The sequence below is a fragment of the Hypanus sabinus genome, chromosome 8 (assembly GCF_030144855.1).
Source record: "Hypanus sabinus isolate sHypSab1 chromosome 8, sHypSab1.hap1, whole genome shotgun sequence".
Lineage (NCBI taxonomy): Eukaryota > Metazoa > Chordata > Chondrichthyes > Myliobatiformes > Dasyatidae > Hypanus > Hypanus sabinus.
This window is the reverse complement of record NC_082713.1, coordinates 19,010,003-19,025,602: the sequence shown is the minus strand read 5'-3', so window position 1 is coordinate 19,025,602 and position 15,600 is coordinate 19,010,003. Positions and strand designations below refer to the sequence as shown.

Sequence of the window (15,600 nt, the reverse complement as noted above, 5' to 3'; positions counted from 1 at the left end):
CGCGAGTCATCGAACTTGAACCCACGCGAGGTCATCGGGCACATAAATGCCATGACACCCTCGCACCAGGGGTCACTAGTTGACCTCGTGCAGCCAGCTGGAAGTGCCGTTGCTACCGGCCTGGAGCGCAGACAGATGGGTGCCGCCTCTAAACCTGTTTAGCACACCGAGTGTTCATGGGGAACCCGGTGCTAAAATATTCGCAGACCTAATTCGGGCTCAGGGTTTCATAAGTAGCAGAGCAGCTACCTCGCTGCAATCTACTGAAACAAACTTTTGTCAGCTGATAGATCCCACAAGGGGGGCAGGTGCGCGCCCTGTCGCACTCCTCCTCACTCGGTCGGTCGCTCTCATTGGACTGCGACTGCCACGGCCCCAGCACGGGGACTCCCGGCCCTGACCTTGTCCTCTCACCCCACCCACGACCAGCCGCACCTGACCAAGGCGTCTGGTGGTGGGCAGGCGGGAGGCTGGAGTTCGGGCCCGGAGGCTGTCTAATGAGGCAATGAAGCCCTCAAGACTGCTTCGGCACCCTGAGTCCAAGTACCCTGCACTGAAAGACAAATGTGTTGAGTTTTTTCAGCGTTAAAAACGTGAGCAAGCGGGACAGAAGCTAAGCGCTGAGAGCCGCGAAAACTAAATTGCGGAATAGACTGGACATAAGGAGACTGCTTCAAGTATCGTTGTATTCCGGTCGTGTTTAATACCCCCCCCACCCCCCCCGTCGGCCGGTCCGCAAGAATATTGTCAATATTAAACCGGTCCGCGGTGCACAAAAGGGTGCTGACCCCTGGTGTACGTACATTATTTCTACTTCTGGGTTGTGGGGTTTTACTCCTGGTCTTCTCTGCCCGGTGACTAAATGATTTAGTGCGGTCAATCTTGCCTTTCAATAAGGCCGAGGTAGGGGATCTTGGGCTTAAAAAGGTTGGTGACCACTACTGTAATATATCCACTCACAACTTTGTCTTTTCCAGGAAAAATAATCCTATCTTCCCTAGTCTACTTACATAACTTACATCCCTCAGCCCTCGAACCATTTTAGTAAACCTCTTGTGCACCTATTTCCGAAAGTGTGGGGTTTAGCAAGGCCTCCGTGTGTGCACTGGACTTCTGGGGTGACCTCCTATCTCTGGAGAGTAGAGAATTGAGGTAACAACAAAAGAAAAGCTGAATTGGTGTTACAAGTGAGTATTTCAAGATGCTTCACCATGACTTCCTTACTCCTGATTAAAGATTCGCTTTATTTGTCACATGGACATTGAAACGTACTGTGAAATGCATCGTTTGCAACCAACACAGTCTGAGGAAGTGCTGGGGGCAGCCTGCGAGTGTTACCATCCAGTGCCAACATAGCGTGCCCAAGACTTACCATCCCTAACCTGTAGGTCTTTGGAATGTGGGAGGAAACCCACACAGACACAGGGAGAACATACAAACTCCTCACAGTCCGCAGTGGGAATTGAACCCCCGATCGGTGATAGCTGCCGGTGTAATAGCACTAAGCTAGCAAGCCACCTACAGTAAAGCTCGCTGACTTTCCCAGGGTCTGATTACATCTTGTGACAGAACATTATCGCTAGAGATGATAATGAGGGGAGCCTTGCTGAAAATAATCAGTCCCGGTTTCAGAGCAAAAAGACAGATAAGAGTAATCCAAGTTGCATCAACGGCTCTGTACTTACGGAGTGATTTTAATATTCTCCTCAGTGCTGGCAGGAACACTTGCAATAACACCCTTTCCCTCAGAGGCAAGTGAGTCCTGATCCAGTAACGTAATCAACGACTGATTGATAAAGTCTGCGTCACAAACCATATTAATCGTTTTCTCCAAAACTGTCAGAGATAAGAAAGACAAGAAGGGGATCAATGCCTTCGAGCTTGCACTGTTGCACACAGCGTAGGTTGAAGTGGCATTATTTATTCATCTATCGTTTACGAGCTGGCTGTTTCTGAAACACAAGAGATTCTGCAGTTGCTGGAACTCAGCAGACAGGGCAGCATCTACGGAAGGGAAAGAACAGTCGCCGCTTTGAGCTGACACCCTTCACTGGACGGGAAGGGAAGGAGGGAAGAAGCCCAGAATAAGAGGGTGAGGGGAGGTGAAGGAGCACAGGATGGTAGGCGAGACCAGGTGAGGGGGAAGATAGGTGGGAGGAGATGAAGTGAAAAGCTGGGAGGTGATAGACAGGTAGATACTTTATTGACCCCAAAGGAAATTACAGTGTCACAGTAGCATTACAAGTGCACAGATATAAATATTAGAAGAGAAGTAGAAATAAATAAATAAATTACCACAATCAGTCTAACAGGGGTGGGGGGGGGGGGTCATCACTTCCACGGCTATAGGTTAACTCAGTACAGAGCCTAATAGCTGAGGGTAAGAATGACCTCATATAGTGCTCTTTGGAGCAGGGCAGTTGTCTTAGTCTACTATTGAAAGTACTCCTCTGTTCAGCCAAGGTGGCATGCAGAGGGTGAGAAACATTGTGCAGAATTGCCAGTAGGGGCCTTTGTTCTACCACAGCCTCCAGTGTGTCTGGAGGTGGAAAAGGTAAAGGTGGAAGAAGTAGGGATCTGATAGGAAAGGAGAGTGGACCTTCCAGCTTCTCACTTCATCCCCCTCACTCACCCACATATCTTTTCCCCTACCAGGCTTCACCTATCACCTTCGGGTGTGTACTCTTCCCCTTCTCCCCACCTTCTTATTCTGGCTTCTTCCCCCTTCCTTTCCAGTCCTGACGAAGGCTCTCAGCCCGAAACATCAACTGCTCATTCCCCTCCTCAGCTGCTTCCCGACCTGCTGGGAGCCTTCGGCACTTTGTGTTGTTGCTTATCCTGTTTTCATGCCTCTGGCGCAAGTTATGCAGGCGTGCAGTCCCATGGACGACATCTGGCCTCTCTGACCACGACATCTATGCCATGAGCCTATTCTGGTCTCGTCTGTTAAATCACAAAGGATCCCCACACCAACCCCGATTCCCGTTCCACGTGCTTTCCCCCGGGGACATATCCCACGCAGACACATCACAGGAACTCGTCCATCACCGGGCAAGTTAAAGGATCAAGCAGCAGCTTTGTTTGCCATAAATATTTACATGTGTTAGGAGTTTCTTGTGATGTGTTGGTCGGGCGTGACATGTGAAAACAACAACATTCAAGATTTATAGAGAATTATATAAAAATAGAATTTGAGATTGAAGTACAGATGTGGAATAAAATGGGCATTTATTCATAAATACCAGCAAGTATTTACAATGAAAACAGCATTATAAAATGTGATTTAAAGTGTTTACAGTACAGAGCAGTAGTGAGTGTAATAGATAGAGGGGATGGGGGGGGGCTGCATGAATAAGTAAAATGGTTGATCAGATTAACTGCCTGGGAGAAGAAACAGAAGATGGGGTGGAGTTTTTGATCAAACTTTTAAAGATCCACCAGTTCTAACCTAACTGAATCACATGACAGTACACAGCACAACCATTTGGGCTTAGTTGGCAAAACCAAAAAAAAAATCACATTTTACTTAAGAAGCTGTTGTCTTAATTGGAATTTCCACTTTCTCTGCCCCCAATCCACTCCCTTGACCTATTAGAAAGGGAGTTTGACAATGCTAAGGTTAATATTTATATATCAATTTCCATTGTAAGCTAATGAGTTTCAGATTGCAAACTTCTCAGCACTCCCGGTCCTCTGGGGCACAGAGATCCACTTTGTCCAAATGTAGGGATTCCTATCCTTTGGTATGCCACAGACCCCTACCGGTAACCGAGGGCTCTGTGGACACCGGATTGGGAACCCCGGTTCAAAACAGGTGTTTTGACAAAAGGAAAGTGCATCAGGAGTGCAGGAAGAGAGGGGTGGGGGAGGAGAGAGAGGGAGGGAATGACAGGGAGAGGGAGATAGGGGAGAGGAGGTGAGAGAGAGAAGAGGGAGAACGAGGGGATAGAGATAGTGAGTGTAAAGGGGGTTTCTTCTTTTTTATTTGTTACTGTGTATGCAATCAAAATGGCTTCTTTGTTTTGTTAAAAACAGGAATGCTCCTTTGTTGAGAGAGAGTGCTAGAAGCTTGTTTGGGTTAAAACTTACTGATATCGAGAATTGTATTCCTTAGTAAACCAATTGGGATTAATGTTGTTCTTTCTTCTGAGTCTATAAGCTATTGTTGGCGGGCTTTTGGGCAGATCAGCCCGAGGGGGTGAGAGAGAGAGGACGCGATGCTGTAAACTGGGCGAGGAACGGACCCCAAGTGGGGGTCCAAGGCCAGGAGGTACTCCGAGGAGGGGGGATGAAGCTAGATGTGCTTGGTTGACTACTTTGGATGGTCCTAAGCTGCGAGTCGAGGAGTTCGGAGAGGATCGAATGGTGGCCAGAAGACTTCAGTAATTGAGCTCCAACGGTTGTGCACAAAGTGGTTTGGACTTTGTTAAGTTTGGCGCCTTTTCTTTATTTTTTTTCTTTATATATACTGTATCGTTATTAATCACTTAGTTATAGTAACCTTTATAAATTGTACTCATTTAATCGCTTATGGTGTACTGTCTGTTTTTGGGCGAGGCGGGGACATCACACAGCATCCACACCAGCTGATTACCCAGTTTGGCGGGGCCGAAGGCTGCTCCCCCTAGACGAAACGAGCTGAGCGAGCCTGAGGCGACCCAGGGGGTTACATGAGAAAGAGAAGGAGAGAGGGAGGGAGATAGATAGAGAGGGAATAGAGAGAGGGAGAGGGAGAGAGGGTGGAGAGAGAGAAGGGTGATGACAGGGTAAGGGAGATAGGGGAGAGGAGGAGAGAGATAAAGAGAAGAGGGAGGAGAAGGTGAGATAGAAAGACAGACAGAGAGGGAGGGAGAGAGAGATAGAGAGATGAAAGGCAGAGAGAGAGAAGATGGGGATGAGAAGGAGAGAGGCAGATAAATAGGGAGAGGAGAGAAATAGAGAGCGAGACGGAGAGAGAATGAGGGGAGAGAAATAGAGTGAGGAAGACATGGGAATGGGTATGGAGGGAGTTCATGAGATCATGATCTTGCATTTGTTCCATCTCCTTCTAGTGTTGTTCTCTGAAACATTGTGGGCATGTTATGTTGGCGCTGGAATGTGTGGTGACACTTGTGGACTGCCCCCAGCATAAATGAGGGGTGATTGATAAGTTCATGGCCTAAGGTAGAAGGAGTCAATTTTAGAAAACCTAGCACATGTATTTTTCATCACAGTCCCCTCCTACATTTACATACTTAGTCCAGCGGTCGTCGAGCATACGGATCCCTTCTTTGTAGAAGTCGGTGTCTTGGACCTCCAGAAAGTGGTCCACAGCAGGGGTGATTGATAAGTTTGTAGCCTAAGGTAGAAGGAGATATACAGCTCTCAACTGCACATGCAGTTCAACTCTTTGAGTGATTATGCAGAGAGTTTGGTTAATAACTTTTGAGGTATTTCTGTTTCAGAAAAGTGAAAATTGCAAGTAAGCACTGTGAAAATGGACAACATCGGCCTTCGTGCAGTCATCCGCTACCTCGGTCTCAAGGGCTTACCATCCAAGGAGGTCCACAAGGACATGGTGGAAACACTAGGGGAGGTGAAAAATAAATGTGCTAGGTTTTTTAAAATTGACTCCTTCTACCTTAAGCCACAAACTTATCAATCACCCCGGTACTTGGGTGTGTTGGTTAACTCCAATGACTCATTTCACTGTATGTTTCAATGTACGCGTGATAAATAAATCTGAAACATCAATTTCTCCTCGGCTGAGGTAGCAGAAGGACCAAATGACCAAGGACAAAACTGGAGAGTCTGAAGGACTGTAGGCCTGGTGAAGGTTTTGGAGACAGGGACTCTGCTGAGGTCTCTGAAAATAAAGCTGACCATTTTAAAGAGAAGAGATTCTGCAGATGTTGGAGTTCTTGAGCAACACACACAAAGTGCTGGAGGAGCTCAGCGAGTCAGGCAGCATTAATGGAAGAGAATAAGCAATTGAAGTTTTGGGCTGAGACCCTTCATCAGGATCGGAAAGGGGGAAAGGCCAGAATAAGAAGATGGTGGTAGGGGGTGGAAGGCAGAGTACAAGCCAGCAGATGATAGGTGAGACCAGTGAGGGAAAGGTGGATGGGTGGAGGAGGGGATGTGAGTGGGACATTTTCAAAGAGCGTGGTTGGAATCTGGACCGTGCTGACTGAGGAGGGAGTGGAGGCAGGTACTCTCACGACATTTAAGAAGCGTCCCAAATCATCAGAGCATAGAAGGTTGCAGTCCAAGTGCAGCTAAATGGGGTTGGTATAGGTAAGTACAATGGTCAGTATGGAGATGATGGGCCGAGGGGCCTGTTTTTCTGCTGTATGGCTCTCTGATATTACTGGTGTCCTCAGTCTAAACCCTTCAGCCTCGATCCTTCAACAACTCAGCTGGGTTGATACCTACTTTTCAGTGCAATAACTTCCCTTATCACATATTGGTAACAGTTTTCTTTCCACAACGAATCGGGAAGCAGATTGTGTATCAGAGCTTCTGCACTCCTTCTCAGGAAATACACCTCTTCTCCTCGAGTTCGGAAGACCTTCTCTCTACAAAACATGACGACAAGTTCTTTTGTGAAAAAAACACACCAAATTAGAACCTTTAATATACGGGACTACAGCTAGTTACAAAATCTCTATGGAAATCCTATCATTATACAGCCATATTTTAAACTTAGATCATTGAGGCTTTGGCGTGAGTTGAGTTGGATCCTGTGGTATCATTATAGACAGACAGGGCAAAACCCCTCTCCTATCTTTGTCTTAGTTGCCGCATAATGACTGACGCCAATGAAAGGGATCACTTGCTCAGAGTTATGTATGGTGCCACTAGCCAGTACCCTTGTGTAAGATCAGTGAAGGGCAACTATTACTTGTGGATCAGGACTGGTGGCTCAGATGAAGGGAGGATGTGCCATGTCTGTGGTTGCTCTACACTGATGGTTTCATGCACCATTATAGACCCTCGTGTATCTGGGACACGCCTTCTTCTTATTACCACCATTGGGGAGGAGGTACAGGAGCCCGAAGACCCACACTCAACAGCTTCTTCCTCTCCGCCATCAGGTTTCTGAATGGTCCATGAACTAACTTGTAATTTGTCTTTTGCACAATTTATTTAGTTTGTAACTTATGGTTATTTTTATGCCGTGCACTGTACTGCTGCTGCAAAACAACAGATTTCAGAGCACAAACCAACTTGGAGAGTCCCAGGGAAGTTTTCAGATGGGGAGGGCACACGATTCTCTGAAAATAAGGCTGAGAACTTTAAACCCAAGAGATTATGCTTGAAGTCTCAAGCAACACACACAAAATGCTGGTGGAACTTGGCAAGTCAGGCAGCATCTATGGAGAGGAATTAACAGTGTACGTTTTGGGCCAAGATCTTTCAGCAGGACTGGAAAGGGAAGAGACAGAAGCCGGAATAAGAAGGTAGGAGAGGGAGGAAGGAGGTCAAACTGGCAGATGATAAGTGAGACCAGGTGAAGGGGACATAGATAGATGAGGAAGGGGAGAAGAAGCCCTTTTCTTTCCAATCCTGATGAAGTGGTTCAGCCTGAAATGCTGATTGTTTATTCCTCTCCATAGCTGCTCCCTGACCTGCTCAGCTCCTCCAGCATTCTGCAGGTTTTACTCAAAATTTCATGACAAATGCAAATGATAGAAAATGTGATTCTGATTCTGACACTTCTTGTCCTCTTCTATAGCTTCCATCATATCAGAGATACCCAACCACTTTCCCCTGCATTTAACACTCGAACACCCTGTAATCTCTTTCCAGTTCTGATGAATGTGAAAAGTGCTTCCCAGGCTGCCTGACCTACTGAGTATTTTAATGTTCTTTCCTCTCTATATCAAGTGTAGCAACTGGAAGATGTCATTACAATTGTTGAGAGAACTACAAGTTTGTCACTTTCCTCCTTACAAAGCAACTGAAGACAAGACACACCAGTATCATTCAATAGATCAAAAATGAAATGCTGCAGATGTTGAAGGTCTGGAGTAAAAACAGAAAATGAAGGGAATATTCATATTCTGAGAAAAACTGTGTTGATGTTTCAGGTGAACGACCTTTCAGCAAGACAGAGCAGTTTCTGAGTTTACTAATTGTATCTTACCTGGCTCAGGTAAAAACTGAGAATGTATCAATAATGTGAAATTCTGCAGATGCGAAGCTTGGATGGATACATGGATGGTAAGGGTATGGTCCCGGTGCAGGTCGATGGGAGTAGGCAGTTTAATGGTTTTGGCATGGACCAGATGGGTTGAATATCCTGTTTCTGTGCTGTACTTCTCTATGACTCTAGATGCTAGAAATCCAAAGCAACACACACAGAATGCTAGGGGAACTCAGCAGGTCAGGCAGCATCTATGGAAATGAATAGAGTTGATGATTCAGGCCGAGGCCCTCCTTCAGGGCTGGAATGGAAGGAAAAGGTAGGGGAGGGGAAGGAGGCTAGCTTAAAGGTGATGGGTGAAGACTAGTGGGGAGGGAGGGGAAAGTTAAAGGGCTGAAGAGGAAGGAGTCTGAGAGGACCACGAGAGAAAGGGAAGGAGGAGGGGACCCAGGGGAGATGCTAGGCAGGTGAGAAAAGGTAAAATGTCAAGGTGTGGAGCAGAGGAAAGGTGGGGGGGATTTTTTTAACTGGAAGGCGAAATCAATATTCATGCCATCAGGTAGGAGACTACCCAGAAGGAATATGTGTTGCTCCTCCACCCTGAGGGTGGCCTCATTGTGGCACATGAGGAGGCCATGGACCGACATGTTTGAAAGGGAATTAAAACTTGGCCACTGGGAAGTTCTGCTTTTGGTGGAAGGAGCAGATCAATTCACAGGCCTTGAACAATTCATGACGATAGCAAGGTCAGATTCCAATCACCCCAAAATAATATTGCGAGTGAAGTAGGAACTCTTCGCATTTCTTTATTCTGAAGAAATAATGGCAACTCCTTTGCTCGCATCTTCGGAAACAGCTCTATTTCTATCTTTAATCTCTCTGTTTTTCCCTTTCAGGGTTCTTTTGAAGACCCTGACCTGGAGTTACACGCTGACTTCGGTTCTTTGCGGGAATGGGACCCGCACTCCGGGTTTCACGACAGGCCGTTGTCCAACATGCCAAGGGCCCGGCCTAAGAACTCAGCTCGCCTTCGGAGGGCCGAGATGTCGTGGCTCTGGAGACGGGCAGATCGAAGGTCGGTGTCTGGGCAGATCGTTGAGTCGTGGGAGCTGGAAGATCCAGAGACCCGAGATCTTTGGGCACAGAAATCAGAAAAAGCGACGCAACAGACTTTTAACGTTGCAAATCAACGAATTGTTTGTTATGTCTCCCCTCTTGCTGTGAAATGGAGACACCTCTTTCTCCCTAATTAGGGAGAGAGAGCCTGTGGTATGTTGAATACTGGGTGAACAATGTAGTCTTTGGGGTAACATGAAAGTCTGTGTCTTTACTGTTGCTTTGCTCACACTTGAGCACTCAGTGGAGAGTGTCGATGTTTTTTTTTGCTGATGGGGGGAGGAGGGGGGATTGTTGCTTGCTGCTGTTTACGCACGGGAGGGAGGGGAACTGGGGGGAGTACTCTGGGGTTCTAACATTTAACTGTCACTCATTCTTTGGGGGCACTCCTCTGCTTTCATGGATGTTTGCGAGAGAAAGCATTTCAGGATTGGATTGTATACATTCCTAAATGTACCTCGGAAGCCTTTGAATGCCGATTATCCATTGATAGTTCGAAGCAGGAAAGATAAAGATGCAGGTTTAGCTTTTATTTGTCAGATGCGCATCAAGACAGTGAAACAAGCGGTAAAATGCGTCAGTGACCAGCGCAGCCCGGGGACTGTGCTGGCGGCAGCCCGCAGATGTTGCCACACTTCTGGCAGCAGTGTTGCAGGCTCACAAGGTATGAACCTCTGGGATGTGGGGGGGGGGGGGGACCCGGAGCAAAGCCACACTGACATGAGGGGCAAGCACAAACTCCCTCCTGACAGCAGCAGTGAGGACTGAACCAGGACCTTACAGCTAATGCTGTAAGGTGTAACACTAACCACAGCCTACCGTGGCAGAATGGAGAAATATTCAACCGACAACTATTCTGCAACACATGCTGGGCCAAAGACTTGAACCCGGTAATGAATGAAAATCAGGTTTTATATCACCAGCATACGTTGTGAAATCTGTTAACTGCGGCAGCAGCACAATGCAATACATGATAAAAGAAAAAAACTGAACTACAGCAAATATATATAAAGAAGTTAAATGAAATAAGTTGTGCCAAAATAGAAACTAATAAAGTAGTGAAGTAGTGTTCAAGGGTTCAATGTGCATTCAGAAATCAGATGGCAGAGGGGAAGAAGCTGTTCCTGAATCGCTGAGTGTGTGTCTCCTCTCTGATGGTAACAATGAGAAGAGGGCATGTCCTGGGTGACAAGGGGTCTGTAATGATGGGTGCTGACTTTTCGAGGCATCGCTACTTGGAGATGTCCTGGACACTACGAAGGTCGGTGACCACGATGGAACTGACTAAGTTTACAACTCTCTGCGGTTTACTTCGATCCCGTGCCCCCACCTCCCCACACCAGGCGGTGAAGCAGCCAGTCAGAGTGTTCCCCATTCTCTCCAAATTTGCAATGAGATTAGATTTGGTGGTTAGATAATTTAGCTTAGCTACTTAACAAGGTGGAAGGGGCTGTCAGTGTGCAGATTTGGCCTCTCTGGTTAGAGAAACATATTACTGCTCTGCTTCACCAGACTGACTCCCAGGATTAACGTGCTGTTATCAGGATATCAGAAGGATAAGGAATGAAATTCCCAAGGAGTACAACACTCCGAGAAAGATCAGGGACACTGGAGACTCTACAGAAGAAGTGCCACTTTGGGATAAGAAGTCGACAATTTGGGATGAAGAAGACATTTCTCTGTGCAATGCATTGTAAGACTTTGGAGTTCTACCACAGAGGGACAAGGGACACTATCACAAAGTCTCTGCAAGGTTAAGCAGATACATTTTGAGCACAGAGGGAATAGTACAGGGCTTGGGAGGAAGTAAATAAGACACAAGGTAAACACTGATCTTTCTGAATGTCAGAGCAATCTCCAGCAACCATCTGGTCTGCCTCTGTTTATATTTGTTTATCCCTCAAAATTTTTACAGGCCTAGTCACATGTCAGGACTTGCACCAAGTTCTGACAAAAGACTGCGTAGATCTGGGTTGGATATGTTGACAGACTGCAGTTCTAAACGTTATTGTTAGCTAGAAGCAATAGGCAATGACTAAGTTAACACTTTACACTCAGGGGCCAATTTATTTGCTTCAGCATGTTGCATGTTCAGAGACGCACTTCTGCACACCACAGTTGTAACGTGTGGTTATTTCAGTGACTGTCACCTTCCTGTCAGCTTGAACCAGTCTGGCCATTCTCCTCTGACCTCCCTCATTAACAAGGCGTTTTCGCCCATAGAACAGACACTCACTGGGTGTTTTTATTTTTGTTTTTTTGAAACATTCTCTGTAAACTATAGAGACTGTTGAGTGTAATTATCCCAGGAGATCGGCAGCTTCTGAGAAGGTCAAACCATCCCATCTGGCACCAACAATCATTCTGTGGCCAAAGTCACTTAGATCTCGTTTCTTCCCCTTTCTAATGTTTGGTCTGAGCAACAACTGAACCTCTTGACCATGTCTATGTGCTTTTATGTATTGAGTTGTTGCCACGTGACTGGTTGATTAGATATTTGCATTAACAAGTAGATGTACAGGTACCTAATAAGCTGGCCACTGAGTGTATATCCTGGGAAGAGTACAAGTTTGGGCAAAGGGAAAATTCTTTATTGCTTCAGCAGGCAGTCCTCTTCTCCGAATGCCTTTAGTTCTCAGCATCAGGGGTTAAGTATCTCAGTGGGACAGCTGCCAGATTTGTAGGCCAAAGGCAGGGAAAGAATGTTCAAAATACAAGAGGGAAGGGAAAGAGTTCAGAGCTGGAGATAACTCAGGAACTCACGCAGAAGGATATTAGGCATAACAGAATGGGTAGGCATTATAAAAGAGAATATATCTGTTTCATACATAGATAAAACACAGAGAATCACAGCACAGTTCAGATCCTTTAAACTTTTAACCTGCTCTTAGATTAATCTAGCCCTTCCCTCCTGCATAGCCTTTGAATTTTCTATCATCCATGTGCTTGTCTAACAGCCTCTCACGTATCTGCAGTGTGGCAAGGTAGAGATACAGCTCTACCAAAGGGGATGTAAGGTGCTGCTTCCCTCCACTAGCCTGCAGGTCACCCTTGGACAAGGTGCAGCACCTGCTCAGCCTCCTGATCGGGGTGATGTGAAGCCGTGGGAGCAGGTGGTGGATGGTTGTACGAGCAGTCGGTGCACATCACAAGTCCTGGTTATGCAAACCTTGACACCAGGCAGACAATCTCTAAAGTATTGATAATGACTGGGGTCACCCGTCTTGTAAAGACACTGCCCAGAAGAAGGCAATGGCAAACCACTTCTACAGAAAAATTTACCAAGACCAATCACAGTCATGGAAAGACCATGATCACCTACGTCATACAACACAGCACATAATGAACGAATGCATGAGCAAACACACATATTAGCCCCTAGCACAACCCTTGGCAGTATGTTCCATGCACCCACCACTCTGTGTAAAAAAAAATCCCCCAATAGTAAACACAAAATACACTGCAGATGCTGTGGTCAAATCAACACACACAAACAAGCTGGATGAACTCAGCAGGTCGGGCAGCATCCGTTGAAATGAGCAGTCTACGTTTTGGGACGAGACCCTTCGTCAGGTCTCGGCCCGAAACGTTGACTGTTCATTTCAACATTCCCCAATACTTCCTTCCAACCACCTTAAAATTACACCCCCTTGTATTGGCCTTTCCACCCTGGGGGAAAGGTTTTGGCTGCCCACTCCATCTATGCCTCCTATCATCTTGTACTCCTCTATCAAGTCACCTCCCACCCTCCTTCACTACAAAGAGAAAACCTCTAACTTGCTCAGCCATCGTCAGAAGTTCTAATTAAGTCTGGAAGAAAGGAAGATATTTCCTCACAATGTACGTGTCAAGTGTGGGACAGAGCATTAAAAGTGCAAATTGTACTGGTGGTTTGAGGCAGAGGTGGTTACTAAACAAGTGAGAGATGTAACAGGGAGCTGAGAGGCAGCTTGTCGGGGTACATGGAACGAGCTGGCAGAGGAGGCAACTGGTGGGGGGAAGGTACAACTACAGTGTTTAAAGACACCTGGATACGTTCATGAACAGGAAATGCTTAGAGGGATAAGAGCCAATTGTTGGCAAAGACTAGTTCAGGAAAACACCTTTGTCAGCATGCTGGAGAAAGGCCTGTGGCTGTGTGGTTACTGTGTTACTGATTGTCTCTCGTATTCAGCCACTGGGTCTGTTAACCTGGCAACACAAGCTAGAATCATGTCATGCCGGATTATGAATTCAAGATCAAACAATTAAATACATATGTATTTTTAAACCCTTCTAGTTCACGAATGCTCAACGAGTGAGGCCTCAATTCCTCCTGATCTCGTATGGAAAGGAAGGGGGAAGAAGCCAGAATATAATTCTTCCTTTCCAGTCCTGATGAAGTGTCTTAGCCCAAAATGTCAACTGTTTATTTCCTTCAATAGATGCTGCCTGACCTGCTGAGATTCTCCAGCATTTTGTGTGTGTTGTTCTGCAGAATCTCTTGTGTTCATGATAACGAGGTAAATGGTGAGGTCAGTATGTCATTCACTTTCACTCGGACTCTTCCCAATCACCCCTTGTCCGCTCTGCAGCTTAAAATATGCTCAATATCCAACTTCCCCCATTCTGGTAAAAAGGTTGCTGACTTGAAACAGTAACTTTGTTTCTCTCCATGGATGCTGCCTGACTGCCTGAGTATTTAAAGCACGATCTATTTTCATATCAGCAGTTAGTGTCACTTCAGAGACATGGGATATTACTTCCAGAAACAGGAACAAGCAATTTCAATAAACACACAGGGGTTTGTGTGTGTGTGTATGTGTGTCTGTGTGTGAGTGTCTCTATTAGTGTGTATGTCTTTGTGTGTCTGTGTGTGTATTTGTGTGTATCTGTATGTCTGTGTGTGAGTGTATTTGTATGAGTTTATGTGTGTGTATGAGTGTGTAAGCGTCTGTGTATGCGTGTGTGTGAGAGAGTGTGTAGGTGAGTGTGTGTATTTGTTTGTATCTGTATGTGAGTGTGTGTGTGTGAGTGTGAGTGAGTGTGTATGTGAGTGTGTTTGTATGAATTTATGTGTGTGTATGAGTGTGTGTGTGTCTGTGTGTGTGAGTGTGTCTATTTGTGTGTATCTGTGTGTATATGTCTTTGTGTGACTGTGGGTCTACGTATGTCTTTGTGTGTGAGTAAGTGTATGTGTGTGAGTTGTCTATGCGTGAGTGTGTGTCTTTGTGTGTGTGTGTGCCTTTATTTATTTAGACAGAGGGGACCAAGGGGGTGGTACCTCAAAAAGTTTGGGGACTACTGCCCTAAACCCATGATGAGCATCTATGGAAAGAAGAAGGGTGTCAGCCCGAAACGTTGACTGTACTCCTCTCCACAGAGGCTGCCTGGCCGGCTGAGTTCCTCCAGCAGTCTGAGTGTGTTGCTCGGATTTCCAGCATCTGCAGATGTTCTGTTGTTCAAGCGTTCACCCGATCTTTATTTAGAGACACAGCACGACCACAGGGCCTTCCAGCCCAATGAGCCAATTAACCTGTGTCTTTGGAATGTGGAGAAAACCCACACGGTCATGGGATTCCGTACAGGCAGCGGTGGGGTTTGAACCCAGATCGCTGGTGCTGTAAGGTGTTATGCTAACCACTACAGCACCGTGTGTTGGTATGTGTGTTCGTGTGTGGAGGGAGATTAGAAATTACAAAATGGATGACAAATGGAATGGAAAATACACTAAAATCACAATTAGCAATGGTAGTAAAACTGGTAAGTGTTTTAGATTCACTCTTACTTTATCTACCGTTCCCCTTTCTTTCTCTAATTCAAACATTCCTTACCTTTTCTTTTCCTCTTTGGCGCTTCGCAAGTGGATAGTAAGGATCTGAATCAATCTAAGTTCTATCCTGGTGTAGTTCAGCTTCCTGATCTTCCGCACGATGTACTCCACGGCTGTGTTAAACTCATGAAGCAGAACCTTGTAGAGTAGCTGATCCTCTCTGTCCTCGGGAGGATTGTACCACAATAGGATGAACTGGGAGTAACTGCAATCAAATACTTGGGGAAGAAAACAATCAACTTAGACGGCTATTAGGTGAACAGATCGGAGTTATGTAAACACTGCAAGGGATGTAATTAGGTCACTCCAAGAGCACAGAACAGTTCTGGGCACCGCAGAGCACAGACTTGCCTTGTGCAGGGGGAACGTGGGCGAAATTTACTGGGATGATACCTGCATTCCAGGGATTAAATCTGCAGAATTATGCAATGTAAGATTGGAATTTGAAAAGAAGGAGTCTGCAAACGTTTTTAAATGATGTTGACTCACCCTGCAACACCCACATCCCTTGAATGAGTATTAAAAACAAATAAAGTTCAAAGTA

General features: G+C 46.0%; 1 protein-coding gene across 2 annotated transcripts in view; it reads right to left on the bottom strand.

Moving 5' to 3' along the window:
* The window catches only part of si:rp71-46j2.7 (sorting nexin-25), a 176,314-nt gene that overhangs the window by 146,170 nt on the left and 14,544 nt on the right, over window positions 1-15,600 (bottom strand). For both annotated transcript variants that reach the window (XM_059976763.1, XM_059976762.1), the window contains exons 3-5: window positions 15,058-15,274; window positions 6,415-6,557; window positions 1,686-1,836 (exon numbers count right to left, since the gene is read on the bottom strand). In XM_059976763.1, coding sequence (XP_059832746.1) covers window positions 1,686-1,836; window positions 6,415-6,557; window positions 15,058-15,274 — 511 coding nt within the window. The remainder of the gene's footprint in view (window positions 1-1,685; window positions 1,837-6,414; window positions 6,558-15,057; window positions 15,275-15,600) is intronic.